General features: G+C 41.2%; 1 protein-coding gene across 2 annotated transcripts in view; it reads right to left on the minus strand.

Moving 5' to 3' along the window:
* Nucleotides 1-20,122, minus strand: part of TRIP12 (thyroid hormone receptor interactor 12) — a 3,849,287-nt gene that overhangs the window by 16,635 nt on the left and 3,812,530 nt on the right. For both annotated transcript variants that reach the window (XM_044071052.1, XM_044071053.1), the window contains 2 exons: nt 9,225-9,319; nt 6,367-6,470 (listed from right to left, as the gene is read on the minus strand). In XM_044071052.1, coding sequence (XP_043926987.1) covers nt 6,367-6,470; nt 9,225-9,319 — 199 coding nt within the window. The remainder of the gene's footprint in view (nt 1-6,366; nt 6,471-9,224; nt 9,320-20,122) is intronic.

Raw genomic sequence — 20,122 nt, forward strand, 5'->3', positions numbered from 1 at the left:
CATATTTGAAGAAAGCCTTATGATTGTCTTTAGTGGATGTGGCCAGTTTGGATTCAAGAGTTTGCTTTGAAGGATTTCACTAGTGCTATTTGCTTGTTCAGGCTAAGGAGAGATTGCTTACAATTAGACACCTACTCTTTTTTGGTCCTGGACAGCATTTTATCCTTTTATTATAGACACCTGCTCCTTCTTGGTCATGGACAGCTACTTTGTCCTTTTATTGTAGAGTTTATTGTAGATATCCACCAGACAAGTGTACTCTTCCTTAAGGAGGATTTTGTCCTGTCTGGTATTCCTGATTCCATGCAACTATATAAATGCTCATATAGTACCTTGGTGTAAGTTTAGACATATATGCCTGTTTCGGGGGAGAGGGCTGTGAAGCTCTTTATACCTTCCCTCAGGAGGTTGTAATCAGCTTTGGAGAAGTTTTTTTGTTTGACCCTACCTGGGGTGGGGTGGGGGGTAGGGGGTGACTTCAAAAATGACTGCTTTGTGGTCGGATCTTACCAGGAATGATGACACTGTAAGGATGCGGCAGTGGTTACTCATGTTGGTTAATACCAAGTCCAAGATATTTTCATCTCTTGTGGAGATATCAACCAACTGGTCCAAGGCATTTGCATTGACAAAAATCAAGGAATCTCTGGGCATTTGTGTTTTGGCATGAGTATTGCTTCCAATCTATGGTTGGACAGTTAAAGTCGCCCAGGATCAGTGTACAGGGTTGAATCTTGATAGATTCAAAGAGGTCCAGATAGGTGGAGTGGGCATCTTGAGTCTGAGTTGGAGGCCTGTAACTAGCTATGATTCGAATAGGGGTCTTGTCAATTGTTAACTGCACCTGGAGTATTTCCTGAGCATCATACTGTCTAACCAGCCTAGAGGTGTGTATATCTTTTATATATATATTGCAGCTCCACCTATTTTTGTTTTGCTGCCCATGGCTTCGGGTTTAAATGAATGATAGGATGATTAACCTGGTATGGCTGGGGTGCTCTCCGCAGCTTTGAAACAGGTTTCTATGACTGCACAAATGTCAGCTTCTACCAGGGTTAAGGATGCTTGCAATGAGTGCAGTTTCATGTTTAGACTCCTAGCGGTTAGCGGCAAGACCTTTAATTTACATTTTGATGAAATTATCATGTTGGTAGTTTTGACCTCATGGCATTGCCTAAAAAAAACACTATGGGGGAGGCAAGAGCCTTTGGCAGAAGCCTGAAGTCCAAGGGAGTCAGGTGCAGGCCATCTGTGGCACAGCATCATGGCTGGTCAATCATGTCATCCCAGGCTGTCAGGTATTGGATCCCTCTTTGAATGACACCAGAAACTAAGCCAGTTGTTAAAGTCAATCATTTTCTGTTTGTATTGAGGCATCATTCTGGGTGACGGTAGAACGCTGCTTAAGGCTCGAGACATACCAGCCTGGAACACCCACTCAGCAAGCTCGATCATGTCTCGCTTCATATAGTCCAAGGCGGTATATCTCAAGTCATTCACTCCAACATCGACTATGACAGAATCATAACAGTATCTGTTGAGAGACTTGAGTGCATTGGTGATATGGCGGATTCTGGCAACAGGCAAACAACTAACTGTGACTTTCTCCTTTATCCAGGCTGGTGAGGGGCACATCTGTGTATATCATAATGGAGACTCCTATGACTAATATGTTGGGTTTATGTTTAGGCTTTAGTGACTGAGACACAGGTGTGTGGTATGGTGTGGTGGGTAGTGAAGTTTGTGCGTGTTTATGCCTCAGAGGTCTCTTTTGTTTGGATATACATTTGTTGAGGACCTCTGCATATGTGGAAGTGTGTTGTGTAGGTGTGGGTGGTGTTTGAGATGTGGTGTTCGTGTTGCCAGCCTTCTCAGTGCCATATATACCAGTTTGTGGGGGAGAGAGCAATGAGACTAGGTACTTGATGTAACTGCATCCATCACAAATTGTGTTCCTAGGTGGCAGTAGTAGAGAGTTGTCTATGTACATGAGGCAGTTGCTACACTGTCTCAAGATGCCCATATCGACCAGAGTGGCGGGAGAAAATTTAGGAAATTGTCCATCCATATTTGTCAGAAACTGAAAGAGCTAAGAGGGTAAAGGGAGGAAGGTCTATGAGTAGTACTACTAGATGATAACACAAGTGTTACTAAGGGAAAACTTGTAGCTGGAATACCTCAGAAAGGGTTTAAAACTGTGCTGAAGCTCTGGATGCTGCAGACCTGTATTTAGACTATGCTACTCAATTTTAAGGTTAAGAACTCAGTAAGAAAAAAAATCACAATGAAGCACAGATTAATCACTTAAAGTCAAAAGAATAGCACTTGCAGTATGAAAAAATAGTTAAACAGCAATGAAATGCAGTAAAATGAAGTTAAACAGTAATGAACTGCAGTAGATTGCAATGAAATATAGTTACTCAGTAGATTGCTTTGAAACAATAGCTCAAAATACAACAGTAGCAGACAGCAATAATAAAGCAGCTATTCAGTAGAATACTGTCATCAATTTAATGAGGCTACCAACAAGCCGTAATAAATATGGCAAACAGCAAAATGAAGCAAAATGAGGCATAGTTTTTTTTTAGTAGAAAGTGAAGAGACAGAAGATAATTAGATTATTATTATTATTAATATTAATTAATTCAAGGTTCAGAAGCTAAAGGGGTGGGCCTTTACCAAGTTCTCACTATAAACAGTAGAATGAGCTGATGTAATGTGAGTAGGAGGAGTGTCCAGTATCAACTTTATGCCAGAGGCTGACAACTCAATGCCACCAAGATTTAAAACCACCACCACAACAACTGAGCGGGTCGGTGGGACAAAAAAACAGTTGCACAGACTACACAGATATGTAGTAAAACAGAAGTGCAGAAAATAATTGAAAATACACATCTTTTTCCAATATCACAGCAGGGCAAAGGGCAGAAGGCCAATCTCTCTGCAGCTTTGAACAGCTTGAGCAAACAAGTATAACTGGTTTAAAACACTGACTATTAAAGGCAGAGAAACAGAAACCAGACCAATTATCCAATCAAAAATAACAGTGTTGTAGGAATGCTTTTAGCTAGATTAAACCAGACTGATTACTTTCTGCCACAAAGAAAAACAGCTATGCCTCTCTAGACAAAAGACTTCACTACAAGCTGATAGGGTCACAAGCAGTAACAGATAATCAGCTCTAACAGACAACAAAAAGGAGACTGAAAACAGCTGCACCAATTGCAAAAACCAGTTACACACATTACACAAATATGTAGTAAAACAGAAGTGCAGAAAACAATTGAAAATAAACACATCTTTTTCCAGTGTCACAGCAGGGCAAAAGGCAGAAGGCCAATCTTTCTGCAGCTTTGAACAGCGTGAACCAACTATACACACACCCACATATATATATGCGTCTATATATATATATATATGCGTCTATATATATATATATATATATATAAAATATATTCCAAAACCAAAGGGCAAAAGGGTCACAAAAAAAAAAAAAAAAAAAAAAACAAACAAACAAACAAACATTTAAAATATTCAGTAAAAACTGCAAGACCCAGCCAAACTACGATCTTCGCTGTTGAAAATCTTAAATAAACCTCCTGAAGTGGAGGCCCATGTGATATATGCAAATGACCCATGACGGACATATCGCTGTTTCAGCCATATGGCTTCTGAGTTCACATGAATTTATTTATTTATTTATTTATTTATTTAATTTTTTTTAAAAGTCTTAATGGGTACTTGAGCCACGGTGGTGCAGCAGTTAGCGTTGTCGCCTCACAGCAAGAGGTTCTCCCGTTCAATTCTCGGCTGAAGCACCTTCTGTGTGGAGCCTGCATGTCCTCCCCACGGTCGAGTGACACTAAAGACATGCAGGTAGGTGCGAGCGTAAATGGGTGTGCCTTCTTTGAAGGTTGGGTGTCGGGCTGGCAACTCGGCATCGTAAAAATCCACTGTCAAGCATAAGTGGACCGGAGTTCTGCTGTGGCGACCCCTAACCGGGAAAAGCCGAAAGACTTTTGAAGTCTTAATGGGTACACTGAGGCCCAAAATCCTTATGCACACACTGGTATATCTAAATTTTGAACATGCAGTGTGAACTTTCACATTACATTTTAGCAAACAGCAAAAATGTAGTGAGTTTAGGGAAATTTCTGAAGTTCTAATGATACATCAACGGCTGAAAATTTACAAAGGCTTCAAATTCTTTGTATGATGCTAGTGAGGATAGTATTCAAGATAGCTATAAATGTTATGACCTGTACCCAAGCAAAAAGGCAGCTCCTACTCAATCTGACAGAGAGAGGTACAGTTTACACATAATATAAACGATATATCTATATACATCTATCTACATTGATATACTTATATATATATATATACACACACACACACACACACACACACACACACACACACACATACATTATTTATGCACACATACACAGATATACAGGTATATAAATATTGTATTTATGGTATAGTGATACAGTTTAGACAAAGGACAGGCTATACATTTTCAACATTCTAAAACGTACGTCAGGAAGAAATACAAAGCATGTGATTTGCTACAAAAGACTAGGGATTCTAGGGAAGTGTATATCTCACAGCCCAACTGAAAAAGGTTCTGTACATAAGCAAAACAGGCATGTATGCTTACAATGTGGGGAACCTAAGATTTTGAAGCCAAAATCTGGGACAAACAGTGATGGACTTAAATACTGGACTGACTGCAGCAGCCCTAATTCCACATGTGAAATAGGATGTTCAGTTATGTGTCCACCATATAAAGACAATGCAGCAATATTTAACTTGATTTCTTTTAAACTTTTCTTTTTCTTTTCATTCATGTAGTGTACACAGTGTATGCATATAAACCCTACAGTTAAATATACTCAAAAATGTTTAGTGGATAATGTTGTGTACGACAGCTTCTATCACTACTACTGTAATGCTTCTTTTACCAAGTCACGGTATAAAGTAATTCAGTGGATCATTTTCTTTACCAAACAGCACCAAAGAGATAGGTTAAGATATGCTGCTATAATATTAACAACACATGTATTAGTACTCACTGTTAAAGGTTATAACTACTTAACACATATGTATGAAAATACTGGCAGCATGTGATCTAGCAATTCTGCATAGGATTTGCAATTTAACATCAATGAAACTGCTTTCTCCACTACTCACCCCTCTGAGCAAGGCTTCCTTCAGCCCTGATGACAACCTATGCTCTACTACTGACAAGTATTCTAAGGCAACACTACCCTCTCTGTGAAAAGTGCTTCTTTAAAGTAAACACGGAGAAACTAAATTTTGAGTTTTATCCAATCAGAAATTCATTTTGCTAAAAAAAAAGTTGTGACTGAAACATCTCATTTACGACAGATTACTTAAATGGAACTCCTTACCTACTGAAATCAGAAACAGCAAATATTGATAAAGGGAATGTCATTTGTCGCGCTATATAACGACAACATATTAAAAGCTGTGGTAACTGTAGTCTGCACTTAACTCAACTTCAGCATTTTATTAGCATGCCAACTACTAAGCCTTGCTGATGTGTAATCTATATGCAAACATACTACTGCTCAGGAATCATCTGTAAACGTGTGACTGGTGTATAGATCACCCAAGTTCAAGGCTTACGGAATAGATTTGGAAACAAAACAGACTGACTGATGCAGCCAACCTGACTGCCAGAATTATAATAAACTGAATATACAAACAGGGTATCCTAAAATGAAGCTGCTACATCCATGATCAATAAGGAAAACGTCACCTGTACAAGCCCACCTGTACTCTAATGGCCTCAAAACTTTCAAAGCCAAACTTTTTACTCATCTCTGCAGCAAGGTCTACACATGTAATTCTGTCCCTGTAATTGCAGCTGTAGTAATGAACAAATTCAGTCTATATACAAAAAAAAAGACAAAATAGTTTTTGGCTATTACCTGAGAAAAATGCAGAAAACTATAGACATTCCAGTGTTGCAGATTCAATATATTTCACATTGTCAATATTTCAATGCCTTACCAAAATTTAATTTATTTATTAACATTTTCATTGGAGGCTGGGTGAGAAAAGATCTACAGAAGGAAGGTGTAAACAGAAGTTTCAGTCTGTTCAAACTCAGAAAAATGAAGAAAAAAAAATATCAAAAGAAACAATATAGAGACATTGCCTTACAAAAGAATATACAGGTATGGGATGAGATGGCAATTAATCCACTAGTCTTACACATACTAATTTAGTCTGAACAGTAAAATAATTCCAGGTGAGAAATTACTTTTCTCACAAACGTGAATCAAGTTATTTACGATCTTTATAGTATACCCAGGCCAAAATACATTAATAACTTACCTCCCACAGGAAGTCTGGGACTACCAGTAACAAACTGAAGAAACAACCTCTGCTGCTCAGCATTAAAACTACTGAGAATTTCGAAGAGAAACTTCACAGCACGACTAGGGAAAAAGAAAGATACATTTTAAAAACCTACATACACGCATAAACAAACAATATCAGATGGAAACAAGTGTGCTTTGCTATATCACAACTCAACAGGTTATATCTCCAAACAAAAACAATACAAACAGCAAGGACAAATGGCTTGTTCAGAATCCAAACACTCGATTTCAAGAAAAGCAAGCAAAGAACATGCTGAAACATAGCCAGGGTTGACTCGTTTATCATGCTAAGCACTTTTGCAAATAAACTCCCAGCTTCTTCAGACCAAACAAAGTTAAAAGTTAAAGTACATATATAAATAACATTTACAACATACTCCCCAATAATATCGCAGCATTACTAATGACAACATCCTGTCCTCGCATTACAATGCATCAGCAAGGCCTTACCAAGTCTAATTCTACTGGACTCAACAAAAAAAATATATATATATAATATATGTAAATGAAAAATGTTACCATGTTTTTTCTTTTCTATTAATGTATGTGTGCCTATGTCTTGCGTGATAATTTAATGAAGGTATTAAAAAAAAGTTGCAAGTTCATTCTGCAGTAAGTTTGTGTCTGTGTTACGGGGGCAGAGGCCTACAACATAAGCATGCATCCACTGGTACAGCAACACTGGTGGCCTCAGTATACTATCCTGGTACTAATCCTTACAAACTATGACCCACATGTAATGCGTACAGGCAAGGTACATCAGTGATGTCTGCCTGGAAAACATCTCAGCATGTTTATATCCAACCTTTCTTCCAACAATGAATAATGGTTACTGCAGAGAAACACATTAATATCGCTGGTGAATTGTGCAATGCAAACAGCTGCAAAGCAAAACACTGAACTCTTCCAAAACAGTTGTTCACTGTTATTAAGGGAACCCAGCTAGGCAGTGAGACAAAGCCTGCTTTTTAAAAAGTTTACTCAATACTTACGCAGAAACGCATGCAACAAGCACATAAATGGAGGATGGTAGATGCCACTGATGAAAAACATATATCTGAGGCTCATCATAACAGAACATCAGATAACTTAGGAAACAGTCTAAAAAATCACTAAAGAAGTTGAATGAATTCTCAGAATGCACAGAAGCATTTCGAGTGTCCAACAAGTGTTTTTTTGTTTAAATACTGCAAGGAGGATGTTTGCCACACAACCCCTTTATATAACAAATTCCAAACTCACACCATGTTCATTCATGCCAATGTAGGGAAAGGGGTAAAACCAGAGCTCAAAAAAAAAAAAAAAAATCAACCAGTAGTGTATAATTCAAATATATGTTAAAAAAATCAGAATTTATTATACTAGTTTACAGACAGCCTGCCAAGACTCATTTAGAGTACTGCCTGCAGATCTTTTGAGTTTAAAACTGTAATAAGATATACAGCTTACATAGAGGTCTGATGAATGTGATAAAGATGGAGAACAGTGTACATCAAAAGGGGTTTTAAGAAAGGCTAAGACCATAACATCTACACATGGCACAAACTTCCCAGTATTTTGAGGAAAGCCACAGTCCAAGTGGGTACCACATTTCTAAAAACAGAGATGCACTACTACAGCAAATGGAGAAGCTGAGCAGCTTAGATAAGGGAAACTATTATTTAACTTTGAGGGAGAGGGATGAATACAAAAATGCATTCTTGAAAAGGCGGTACAGTTAGAAGGTGAATGAATTCAAGAAAGCATCTGACAAACATAATGCTCTATACCCTTGTGAGGGCTGGGAGAACATGTAGAAAAAACGTGACGAATCACCTACGGCCCAGGTGAGCCATGTGATTCTTACAGACTGTCAACAAATTATACTTCTAGGTAATGAAGGCAAAAGGGGCAGGGGTGGTATATTTCAAAAAATGAAAGAGAGCGATAACCTGGCAGCTCAGAAAGGATACAAGGAAGCACTACTTCACCAAAAAGAAAGTAGATGATTAACTCTCAGTCCAGAAGGGATAAGTAGGGCCAACAACAGCACCAGTAACTCAGAAATGCAGGAAATGCACATGAAAACGCCCTTAATGGACTGGGTGGTTGGGGAATATGCCTCTGGTTACACAGGGTCTGAGGTCATCCAACAGCAAAGAAAAACAGACTGAGCTATGTGGCAGTCCTCAGTGGCTGTCAAAATCTATTTTTCCAAGACAAGGTCATTAAATACATCACGGCTTTACTGTGGGCATTCCCATGTACTTTTAATTCATCACACTATATCACTACTAAACTGCATTTCTCACGTTTATTACTAATTACTTTTTTACTTTATAAATTTGTTAACCAGGTAAGCCCACTGGACAGAAGTGTCCCTTTCCAGGCACAACCAGAAGCACAGTCTGGTTAAGTGACTTTCTTAGAGTTGCGGAGTAGACAAATGAAGATGGAAGGAATCAAATCCTGTACTTGGTTACAAGAAGAAGCAACTTAATCATTTGCAGCCTTAATCTTATGCTTTAACTGCCTGTCAAGTAAGTGGTATATTTCAACATATCTCTGCATGCTTTCTCAAAGGCATGCAAAATTAAATAAGGGAAGTACGAGTGGGTACATAAAAAGTAACCTGCAGTGAAAAAAAAACATGAAAATTAATATCTATTTAACAATGCAGTGCAACTATCTATCGAGAATGGGACAAATGAAGGGCTTCTAAAAAGGCAACAATGTTACAATTTTCTTCTATACCTAAGAAGAATAAATTCCCTACCACACACATACTTTTCAGCTCTAGCAATACTGCTGATAATAACTAGTTGGAATTACCTGTCATGGGTATAGCCATGATCTGGTCTGCAGCATTCCATCAAAGTCTTCACATCCCAAGCCTCTGATTTACTTCCACATAGCAGCTGATCCAGCTGAAAAACAACAGGTGTGACAATGCTGAGAGCAAGTAGTCAAGTACAGGAACCCACTCATAACTATACTATTCCTTTTATTAGAGCCTTTCATAATGATACGGTCATCAACAAAATTTGTGAAGTACTGACAAATCCCGTGCTTTTACTCTAATTGTATGTGACATTTTAGCTCCTGCTTATTTTGTGGCTATGTGGGCATGCAACAAATCTATAATTCACAGATGTCTGATGTCATCACGCCTAAATAAAGAGAGGTACATTATGTTAACAGTGAAAAAAGCAGTGACCACACTTGCACAGTTGCTACTAGACTAGAACAAGAATTAACAGTTACACCACTAATGAAGCAGAAAAAAACTTATGAACTTAACCACATTATCTCTTCGTGATCCATATCTGTTCACTTCAACAGCAAGACTATCATGCTACAGGTGCATCTTTTAAGATTCTTCCAGGTTCAAAAACTCCTCCTGCAGTTCCCATAACTCATCACACTTTTCCTTGTCTCCACATCCAGTTTGCCCTTTTTATTAGCATTGTTAAAAACCTTTGTATAACTTTACTGTCCCCAAGGACATTCCTCAATATTTCCATCTGAGAACTTTTCTGTTAGTAGCGGGATATGTTGAAGTGAACAGATGAGAATAATGAAAGTCTGATGTAATGGTAAGCACCTAACTTCTATCATACAAGAGACAGTCCATTCACTTCAACAGCAAGACAGAGTACTCAGCTCCTCCTCCTGGGTGGCATTATGACAAAATACAGTGAAAACGGGGTGAGGCAAGAGCCTGAAATCTGGTCTTTACGGAGAAATATTTATTCTACTCTGAATAAAGCCAGGGGGCTTGTTATGATGTTCTCTTTTAGACCAGTAGTCTACTCCAATTTGGAATATACCTGACAACCACTTTTAAATTTGTATTTGTTAATGTCCTGTAGCTTACAAGTACATTAATGGAGATTATGATGTTATATCAACTTTCTACTGATTGATAAAATGTTCACGTCACTGTACTTTGTATATTTTTTATGTTTTACTTGTTTCTGTGTTCATTGTATTCACAGCACATTGTCTAAATCCCACTGTCATGTATTGTCATTAATGAAAGCTTGTTGGTTGGGGGAAGAAACAGGCCTGAAGAGTGGTAGCCCCTAAAGTCAATTTGTACTTTGAGATCATAAACACCTCATGAATCAGTAGAAATTCCACACCAAGTAAAAACATACCATCTTTACAAACTAAGGGATCAGAAAAGAGGGCTATAAGTTCTAAAACCCTTCCAGCTGATGTAAGTGCTACAAAACAGTCTTCTAAGTCTTAGGAAGGTATGCAGAGAAGCCCATGTTGCAAGCTGCAGAAATATCATCAGTAGGAAATTTCCTGAAAAAAAAAAGTAAGGTTGCAAAAGAAGTAACCTTGGACACTGTATGACCAGCTCTGCCTGTAGCAACAGATTTAAAAAAAAAAAAAAAGCTGAACGTCCTAATATTTTTATTCTGTCAACATTAATCCTTGTTTGTAACAAATAATCTCCTCTGTTAGACTGCTGAAAACAGTTAATACACTGGTTAAGGTTAATTACTGTGGCTACTATGGGGAGGAAAGCAGGGTTAGTATGTAAAGTCACACTACATTTACAAACTATAAGGGGTCTTAGAAGAAAAGGCTAGAAGTTGTAAAACCTTTCCAGCTAATGCAAATGCTACTTGAGAGTCTTCCAAAACAAGTATCTCAGATTTGCTTTGGCTGCTAATTTCAAAGGGAACCAGCATTAGGTTTCTCCAACATGAAATTCAGATTCATGTTAAAGAAGCCAGCAGGGAAGACTGATGACCCCACTGACAGTTAGAAATGGCCACTAAATATATTTTGACAGTAGAACAATTGGGATCTTGATCAAAAATGTCTGTCAAAAACTGCAAGACTACCCAAATCAGGGCCGAAAAGGGGCCTAGGCCTTGGCTAGTAGCTTGTAGCAAACAGATTATTGTAAACATTCCTTGATAGAATGATTTTGAGCAGATGTGAGGGATCTGGACAGTACAGTTGTGTAAGTAAAACGTACGATAACAGCAAATGTTTGAATAATCACTGCTGCAGTAGCCTTAGCTACATGGGTTATATCCTGCCAAGGATATAAGCCAGCCAGCCAGCTTCCAAAGCTTCAGAGGCACCTTTCACACAACCAAACTGTAAGGCAGCTTGAGCTGAACTGACTAAAAGACAAATTTGGGCAAAAAGCCGTTCAGATCTTCCTACCAGAAGAGAGGGAAAAGGAGGCTGAGCCCTAAAGGACAATACTAGAAACAATAAATAAATGTCCACAACCTGATATAAAAAACACCAAAAAATAAGGGGATGGAGGGAGACAGTGGCTACTGCAGCAGTGATAATTCTGACATCTACTGTTAAGTTTTACTTATACAACTGTACTACGTTCATCATACTGATCACTGGTGCAAGTAGGCCTCAACTCTGTAGCTAGGTTACCTTAACTAGAGGTGGAAGACAGAGAGTCCATGAGCCCCTGGAAAATGGTCCTAGCAAAGCTTGATCAGGATCTAGAGAAGGAAACAAGCTTACAGTGTTTTGTAAAAGTATGTACAGAGGACCAAGTAGCAGCTTCTAGAACTTTTAGAATCCAACCCTTTCCAAAAAGCAATAGCTGAAGCCAAGGCCCAGGAAGAGTTGGCCTTAACCCTGCCTGAAATAGTTTTGTTATAGTGAGTATAAAAAAAGTTACGTACTTAGCATAACATTCAATCTGTGTAGTCCATTTTCATTCTTCCTCAAATGATGGGTTCGGATCTAACTCGGACGCTTCTACCATATCTTTGGACCCAAAACTCCTGAGCGCCTCTCATTTCCCACAATACTCCACCAACCTTACATACCTCAGATCGAGTTTGCTGCCCCTAGATATAAAGGGACAACCTGTTAAAGAAATTAACACAGGCAGAAAGGAAAAGGAAGCTGGAGCTCTAATAAGTAACAGTGGTTCCTGTAAAACTCTTGGATCTTTCGAGAAGCAAGGGAAAGGGGTAGGTGGGTAGAAAGTTAAAGAAGAATACAAATGGACAATACCGATGAAATGTTATGGTGAGTAGACAACTTTTTTTATCTGATGTTATCATCTTCATTCATTCCTTGAGTGATGGGACAGTGTCCTCAGCTACTGGAACCTTGGGTGGCCCTCGTGGAATGACATTCCAGAGTAGTGCAGAGCCGAAGGCTGCTCTGTTCCTGGAAACCAAAAGTATTTGTAATGAGCAATAAACTTGTGATAATTAGGGTAAGTTGTAGCTCCACAAATGTCATCTAAGGAAGCCCTTGACCAAAAGGCTGAAGAGACCGCCACAGACCACGTGGAGTGACCTCTAGGAGGTTTAGGCAAGGATAAACCTTTTTTTACTATACACAAAGGAGATGCACTTAGTTAACCATTTGGTCAATGTAACTTTGGAAACTGGCTTGTCCAATCTGATTTTCTGAGGTCTTTGGTTCTATGGAGATAAAAATGAAGTTGTCTATGCACCTCCAAAAGATGGAGCATATACTCTCCCTTAATTGAAAAGTTTGGAAAGAAAACTGCTAGATTAATGACTTGGTTTATGGTGGACTCAGAAGCTCCCTTAGATAGAAAAGATGTGCTGGCATGCAAAGACACCCCATCTTTGTGAAAAAACAGATAAAGAGGTTTAGAAGACAGAGCCTGGAGGTCAGATACTCATCTAGCTAATGTGAAAGCAACCAGTAAAATGGGTTTTCAAGACAAAAGGGTTAGATTTGCCCTGACTGATGGTAAAAAGGAGTATGGGTTAATGAAGTACAACAGTTAAATCCCAAAAAGTAGTAGGATCCTTTAATGGAGGTCTAAGTAAAAAAGCCCCTTTGAGAAAAGCTTTACATAGTTTAGAAGAAACTAAAGTAGCATTAGTTTTGCCAAGGTGGAAATTAGAAATGGAAGCCAACTGAACTTTATTAGTCGGAAAAACTAGCACCGTCACTGAAAACTGAAGGTACAAATTCAAGGACAGATGGCACAGGTGCTGAAATGTGATCCAAGTCCTTGCTAAGGGCCCAGAAAACAAATCTTTTCCATTTACTTTTGTAAATCTTTCTAGTAGAAGCTTTATGAGAAGAAAAGTACAGTTTTGTACCTACCATAAATGTAGATGTCCGATAGACATGCAACTGCAGTCATAACATGTGGGTTGTCCTGCCTCAGGCAGCCCTCGGTCGGCCGGATTCCAAAGTCTGGGTCCGACGTCGGCTAATGTCGCATTTCTCTCCGACGTCAGAGCGGCTGGAGTACATAAGCATCAGCCGACGCCATTTTCTTCAGTGTTTCTTGCCCCAGATGCCAGGTGCCCTCCAAGGAAGGCTGTAATCAAATTGGAAGACAAAAACAGGATTCCAAACAAATAAATGAGCAATAAAACAAATACACCATAACAGATATCCCCAGCTAAGAGTAACAGGGATAGGAGTGGATCCTAGGCATAGAGGGGTATGGAGGGTGGGAAAATCCGACTGCAGTTGCATGTCTATCGGACATCTACATTTATGGTAGGTACAAAACTGTACTATGTCCTTCAAGAATGCAACTACAGTCATAACATGTGGGTAGAATACCATAGCTTAGCTGGGGGAGGAGGTATGCACTAGGAAAGAGATGGAGTGGCAATCAACCCCTGCAGAACTGCCGAAGCAAAGCCTGCTCTGGATCTGGAATATAGAGGGAGATTGTAATGTTTGGCGAATGTATGCACGGAGCTCCATGTAGCAGCTTCTAGAATGTCCTTGGTAGGCACCCCTCTTAAAAATGCTGTAGAGGTGGCTGTAGCTCTGGTGGAATGTGGTCTGACATTGGCTGGAACAGTCTTTCCATGAAAGGAATAACAGAATCTGATGCAATGTCCAATCCATTTAGAAATAGTCTGTTTTGAAATTGCTTTTCCTTGGACTGCAGGGGCATAAGCTACAAAAAGTTGTTCAGACTTCCTACTGGCCTTGGTTCTGTCCAGGTAGTATTGAAGTTGTCTGTGAATGTCCAAGGTATGCAAAAGTCTTTCCCCCTTATTCCCAGGATTGGGGGAGAAAGCAGGCAGATGAATGGCTTGATTTAGAGAAACCCTAGATACCACTTTTGGCATAAAAGTAGGGTTGGTCCTTAATGAAACTCTGTCTCTGTGGAAAATAATAAAGGGTGGTATTGCCATTAGGGCCTGTAGCTCCGAAACCCTTCTTGCTGAGGTAATTGCCAACAGGAAAGCTGTCTTCCATGAGAGAAATTGCAAGTCAACTGAAGCTGCTGGCTCAAAAGGAGGTAGAGTCAGTTTTTCTAAGACAAAATTGAGGTCCCAGGCTGGCACTGGGGCCTTTCTTGGTGGCTTAATGTTCTTGATTCCCCTGAGGAATTGTCTTAGTAAGGGTGAGAGAAAACAGGAGGATCAGTGTTGTATCTAGCTGAAATAGCAGATGCATGTATCTTTATGGAAGAATATGAGAGGCCGTTCTTTAACATATCTGCCAAATATTCCAAAATAAGTGGGATGTTCAGTAATGATGCATCATGTCCCTTGCTGGTATTCCAATTGCTGAATCTTTTCCACTTTGCTAAGTAAACCTTCCTGGTGGATGGTCTTCGAGCCTCTGTTAGTATCCGCTGAACTTCCTTGGAGAGAGATAAGCTGAAGTTATTTAGGGGATCTCCCAGGCTGTTAGCTGCAGTGTCTGAAGGTTTGGATGCAGTGTTTCGAAGTTGTGTTGAGTCAAAAGTAGAGGCCACTGAGGGAAGGCCCACCACCTGGTGTGACACATGCTCCGTAGTAGTGGGTACCAGTGTTGTCTTGGCCAATCCGGAGCTATTATGATTCCCTTGGGCTTCTCTGCTTTGATCTTTAGTAATACTGAGGTCATCAGTGGCAGAGGTGGGAATGCATAGATTGCTAGGGAGTTCCAGTTGAATGAGAGGGCATATGTTTTCCAAGCTTTTGGATGGTATGTCCTTGTGCAAAATTTTGGTAGAAGATGGTTGAGGTGAGAGGCAAATAGGTCCACTTCTGGCTTGCCCCATGTCGAAGTGAGTTGCCTGAAGGCCTTCGGATGTAACCTCCACTCGTGTGGATCTGTGAAATTCCTGCTTAGGCCGTCTGCCAACACATTGTCTTTTCCTGGAACAAACTGGGATTGTAACTGGATGTTTAGGCTCAGTGATTTCTCCCAAAGCTGCATTGTCAGTCTGCAAAGGGGGTAAGAGTGAGTGCCCCCCTGCTTGTTTATGTACCACATCACAGTGGTGTTGTCTGTCCGTATCATTAAATGGCCTTGCTGGAGTTGGTGTTGAAAAGCCTCGATGGCATGCATTACTGCCAGCATTTCCTTTTGGTTTATATGCAGATGTGTTTCCTTTGGAGACCATTGTCCTTGTATGCACCTGCCTTCCATGTGCGCCCCCCATCCAAGGTCTGAGGCGTCTGTAGTCATGGTTTGTGTTATCTGTGGTTTTTTGAATGACATACCTGTGTTTTCCTTGCTCACCGAGGCCCACCATAGGAATTCCTTTTGCAGGCATGGAATGAGTGGTATGATTGTCTCCAAGTTGTTGCTGTGTTGAGACCAAATGCTTTTTAGGTACCATTGAAGCTTTCTCATGTGTAGTTTTGCTAATGGAACCAGTAGAATGCAGGATGTCATGTAACCCAGGGCCTGTAGGAATCTCCTTGCAGTCATCTGGGTGAGTTTTGCTAAACCTTTGAAGTAATGAGTTAACTTCTCTTGCTTGTCTTCTGTCAGGTAAGCCATCTGAGAGGCTGTGTCTAGTCTGGCTCCTAAGAAGATTATTTGCTGGGATGGCTGCAGTCTTGACTTTTGGAAGTTGACTGTGTATCCCAGAGCTTGAAGTAATCGTATGACATAATCCAGGTTTTTTGTCAACATCAATTTGTCGTCCGCTTGTATGAGGCAGTCGTCCAGGTACGGGTAAATATGTATACCCTGGAGCCTGCAATGAGTAATTACTGAAGCCAGGCATTTTGTAAATACTGTGGGCGCAGTAGATAAGCCAAATGGCAATGCTGAGAATTGATAATGCTCTGGCCCTGCAAGAAATCTGAGGTATCTTCTGCAGCTGTGTCTGATAGGGACATGCAGGTATGCCTCCTTGAGGTCCAGAGTAATCAGCCATGACTCCTTGCCCAGCATGGGAAGGAGCTGCTGTAGAGTCAGCATTTTGAACTTTGGTACTATGAGAAAGGTGTTTAATGCGGACAAGTCCAGTATTGGTCTCCATTGAGATTCTTTTCTTGGAACAAGGAACAGTCTTGAGTAAAACCCCTGTTCTTGTTCTTGTTGTGGAACTCATTCTATTGCTTTCATCTGAGTCAGCAGAGTGATTTGCTTTGATAGCCTCTGCCCTTTGATTTTGTGGTAGGTTTGGCATGCCTTGTTTTCTTGGTAAGGTATGAAAATGAAACCTGTACCCTCGGTCTATAATGTCCAAAATCCATTTGTCCTTTGTCAGTCTGTGCCAGTTTTCTGCAGAGAGAGATAATTTCCCGCCCAAGGGAGCTTTTAGTTGTTCCCTGGTAGGCGGTAGTAGAGGAAAGTCATTGAGTTTGTGGTTGTTGGGCAGGTGAAACCCCTGCGTCACTTCTTTGGTTTCCTGGCTGCCATTGTCGTCCCCTGTAAGGGCCTCTGTATTGGCCTCTTCCTCGGCCACGTCTGTTCTTACCCCTTTGAAACTTTTCTGTATTGGGAAAGGACCAGTTTTTTGAAGGCCAATTCCTACTGAATCTGGGGGGTTGGACCTGGAGGAAATCTTTCACAGTCTGAACTGATTTTGCTTTTTCTTCGATGGTCTTTAACACATCCTTAGCATTTGCACCAAAAAGCTTGTTCTTTTCCAAAGGTGCATCCAGAAGTTTAGCTTTTACATGATCTGGTAGAGGTTGATCTTTTAACCAAGCAAGTCTACGAATCACTGCCCCTGTCATAGCTGCCCTACATGAAGCTTCCAGTGCATCATATCCACACTGCAGGAAGTGATTGCTTACTTGCTGAGTATTATGTACAGCTTCCTGCAAAGTCTTCCTGTCTAAAGGATCAGGAGAAGCTAATGTTTTTTGTAAATCTTCTAAGAGATAATCCTGATATTGTAACATATGAAAAAGACAATTTAAAGCTCTCATAGATAAGGTAGTGGATGTGTAAACCTTTTTGCCCCATCTCTCTAAGGACCTTGCTTTCCTGTTGGAGGGCAAAGGATTTTTTGAAGTGGAGGCTGAAACTCCTTTAGGCCCCTGTGAAATAGTTTCCAAATCAGCAGAATGGGCCCTGAATAAATGGGAATGAGTTTCTGGGACCCTGTAATACCTGTCTGGCTTGGCTGGAGCAGGAGGAAGAGAATCAGGGGTAGCACTAGAGTCAGAATACAAATCATCCAGAACATCAAGTACAGGAGGAATAGCTAAGGGCCTGTGCTGAGGCTTCTTAAGGAAAGTCCTAAGGAGTTTCCTAGAATCAGAATATTCCTGACCCTGCCACTTGAAATGTTCCCTCATGGTGTGCAGAACTTCCCCAAAAGAAATATCCTCAGGAGGGGAGGCCGAAGGGATTGAATCCTCTGCATCCGAGTCCTCATAAGTCTGGAAGAGCTCTTCCTGGCTATCAGAGTGGACAGAGCCCTCAGAGTCTTCATCTGAAGGAGCAGGGTCAGAGGGTTCTACCCGGGGTCTTTTATCAGGAGGAGGCTGGATGCTCTCTCAGGATGGGCCTGTGAACCTCTAATCATGGAAATTAAATCAGCCGCCATGGACATAATTTGCGTCTCCGGAGTCAGCTGACGTAAGGATTTAGAAGTAATATGCTTTGTTTTGCTGGCTGCCTTAGCCCTAGTGTAGGCCTTAATAGACATGGCCATAGGAGGCCTGGCAGCTCCACGTGCAGGAGTGACCTTGTCTACAGCAATGGTCTCGGGCATTTCCTCGGTTTCGGTATCCGGAGGAAAGTCGATAACTGGCGTCGGAGCAATGTCTGTAATCGGAGTCGTCGGTAATGCGGTGTCTTCGGTTCAGAGCGGTGGAGACACCGTCTTAGAGGGAACCGGAGCACTCGCGCTAGGTTTTGGCGTGGAGTTGGTGGTAGACGTGCCGAGGATGTCGGTCCCTGTCTTTTCGCTTTTTGGGTGTTTGCGATGTCGGAAGATCCGACGGCATGGTGTAGGCAAATTTATCGCCGAAAAAATCTTCAGCGAACTCCGCCCGGTGCCTGAGAGTGCGCTTGTTGAAGCGAGCACAGGCTACACAGGCCGAGACGTCGTGGTCTGGGCCCAGGCAAGGGAGGCAGTAAGAGTGGAAATCCTTATGAGGTATTTGTTTACCACAAAAAAGACAATTGTTAACTTTTTCAGTAATGTCTGACATCGGCTGAGGCAAGAAAAGGTCCCCAACGGGGTACTTAGCTTTTTCGATGACTTCGGTATCGTAGAATACAGGAGCTGACCGACCGGCACTTGCGAACTGCTTCTGCTTCGGGCACCGCGGCAAGAAAGACTGAAGAAAATGGCGTCGGCTGATGCTTATGTACTCCAGCCGCTCTGACGTCGGAGAGAAATGCGACATCAGCCGACGTCGGACCCAGACTTTGGAATCTGGCCGACCGAGGGCTGCCTGAGGCAGGACAACCCACATGTTATGACTGCAGTTGCATTCTTGAAGGACATCCAAGATATGACAGACTGGGGAGGAGAGCCTGGGATGTCCAGCAATCAGTAGAATTAAAATCATGCAGTCAGTCTGGGTTCTGTTAAGCCTGGATGAGTCATTCCTGTTGGGTGAGACAGGAGGTCTGGAGTGGGATCCAGTATCGTGGGTGGATGCAGAAGGTAAGAACATGAAGGGGAACCAAATCTGACGAGGGCAAAAGGGGGGAATGAGAATAACTGCGCTCTTTAACAGGAATGTTTTCTGTAGAAATTTGGGAATGAGAGGTAATGGTGGGTAAGCATAAAGAAGACTGGAGGGCCAATCGTGGACTAGAGCATCTCTCTGTGACTCCCTCGGAGGGATCAGGGCAAAGAACATGCTGCACTTGTTTTTGAGGGGAGAAGTAACTAGGTCACAGAATGGCTGGCCCCATCAATAGAAAATTCTCTCCTCCACTTTGACATCGAGAGACCACTGTTAAGGCATCAGAATGGACCTGCTTAGTTTGTCTGCAATCATTGTGAATTTCCCTGGAATGTGCATTGCTATTAGAAAGTGTCCACAAGAGATTGCCCATTGACACACTCTCGCTGCTTCACAATAAAGTGGATATGATATGATTCCTCCCTGTTTGTTGATGCACCAGACCACTGGCATATTGTCCATCTGAATGGCAATCATCCTGGATTGGAGAGCATCTTGAAAAGCCTGCAACACAAGGAGAACGGCTCTCATTTCCAGGACATTTACATGCGCCTTGGTCTCTTTAGGGAACCAAGTACCTTGGACTGTTCTTCTCAAGTAATGCTCCCTCAACCCCAGTTGGGAGACGTTAATGGTCACCATGGCTGTGGGCAGGGGGAGAACAAACGGGCGACCTTTAGTGAGTTTGTGTGAATGAATCCACAAAAGAAGATATTTTGCATGCCTGTGTGATGTTGACTGGAGTGGCTAAAGGATGCTGAAGACATGGAAGAGAAGCATTTTGTATTGCCTTCCTGACCAGGGATCTCAGTGCCCGAAACTGAGCAGAAAGAAGACAGGCTATCTGAATGACTGCATCCAGATGAGGACCGATGAACTCCAGAC

This window comes from Protopterus annectens, chromosome 5.part0 (genome assembly GCF_019279795.1).
Source record: "Protopterus annectens isolate FY-2018-M chromosome 5.part0, PAN1.0, whole genome shotgun sequence".
In the NCBI taxonomy this organism is placed as follows: domain Eukaryota; kingdom Metazoa; phylum Chordata; order Ceratodontiformes; family Protopteridae; genus Protopterus; species Protopterus annectens.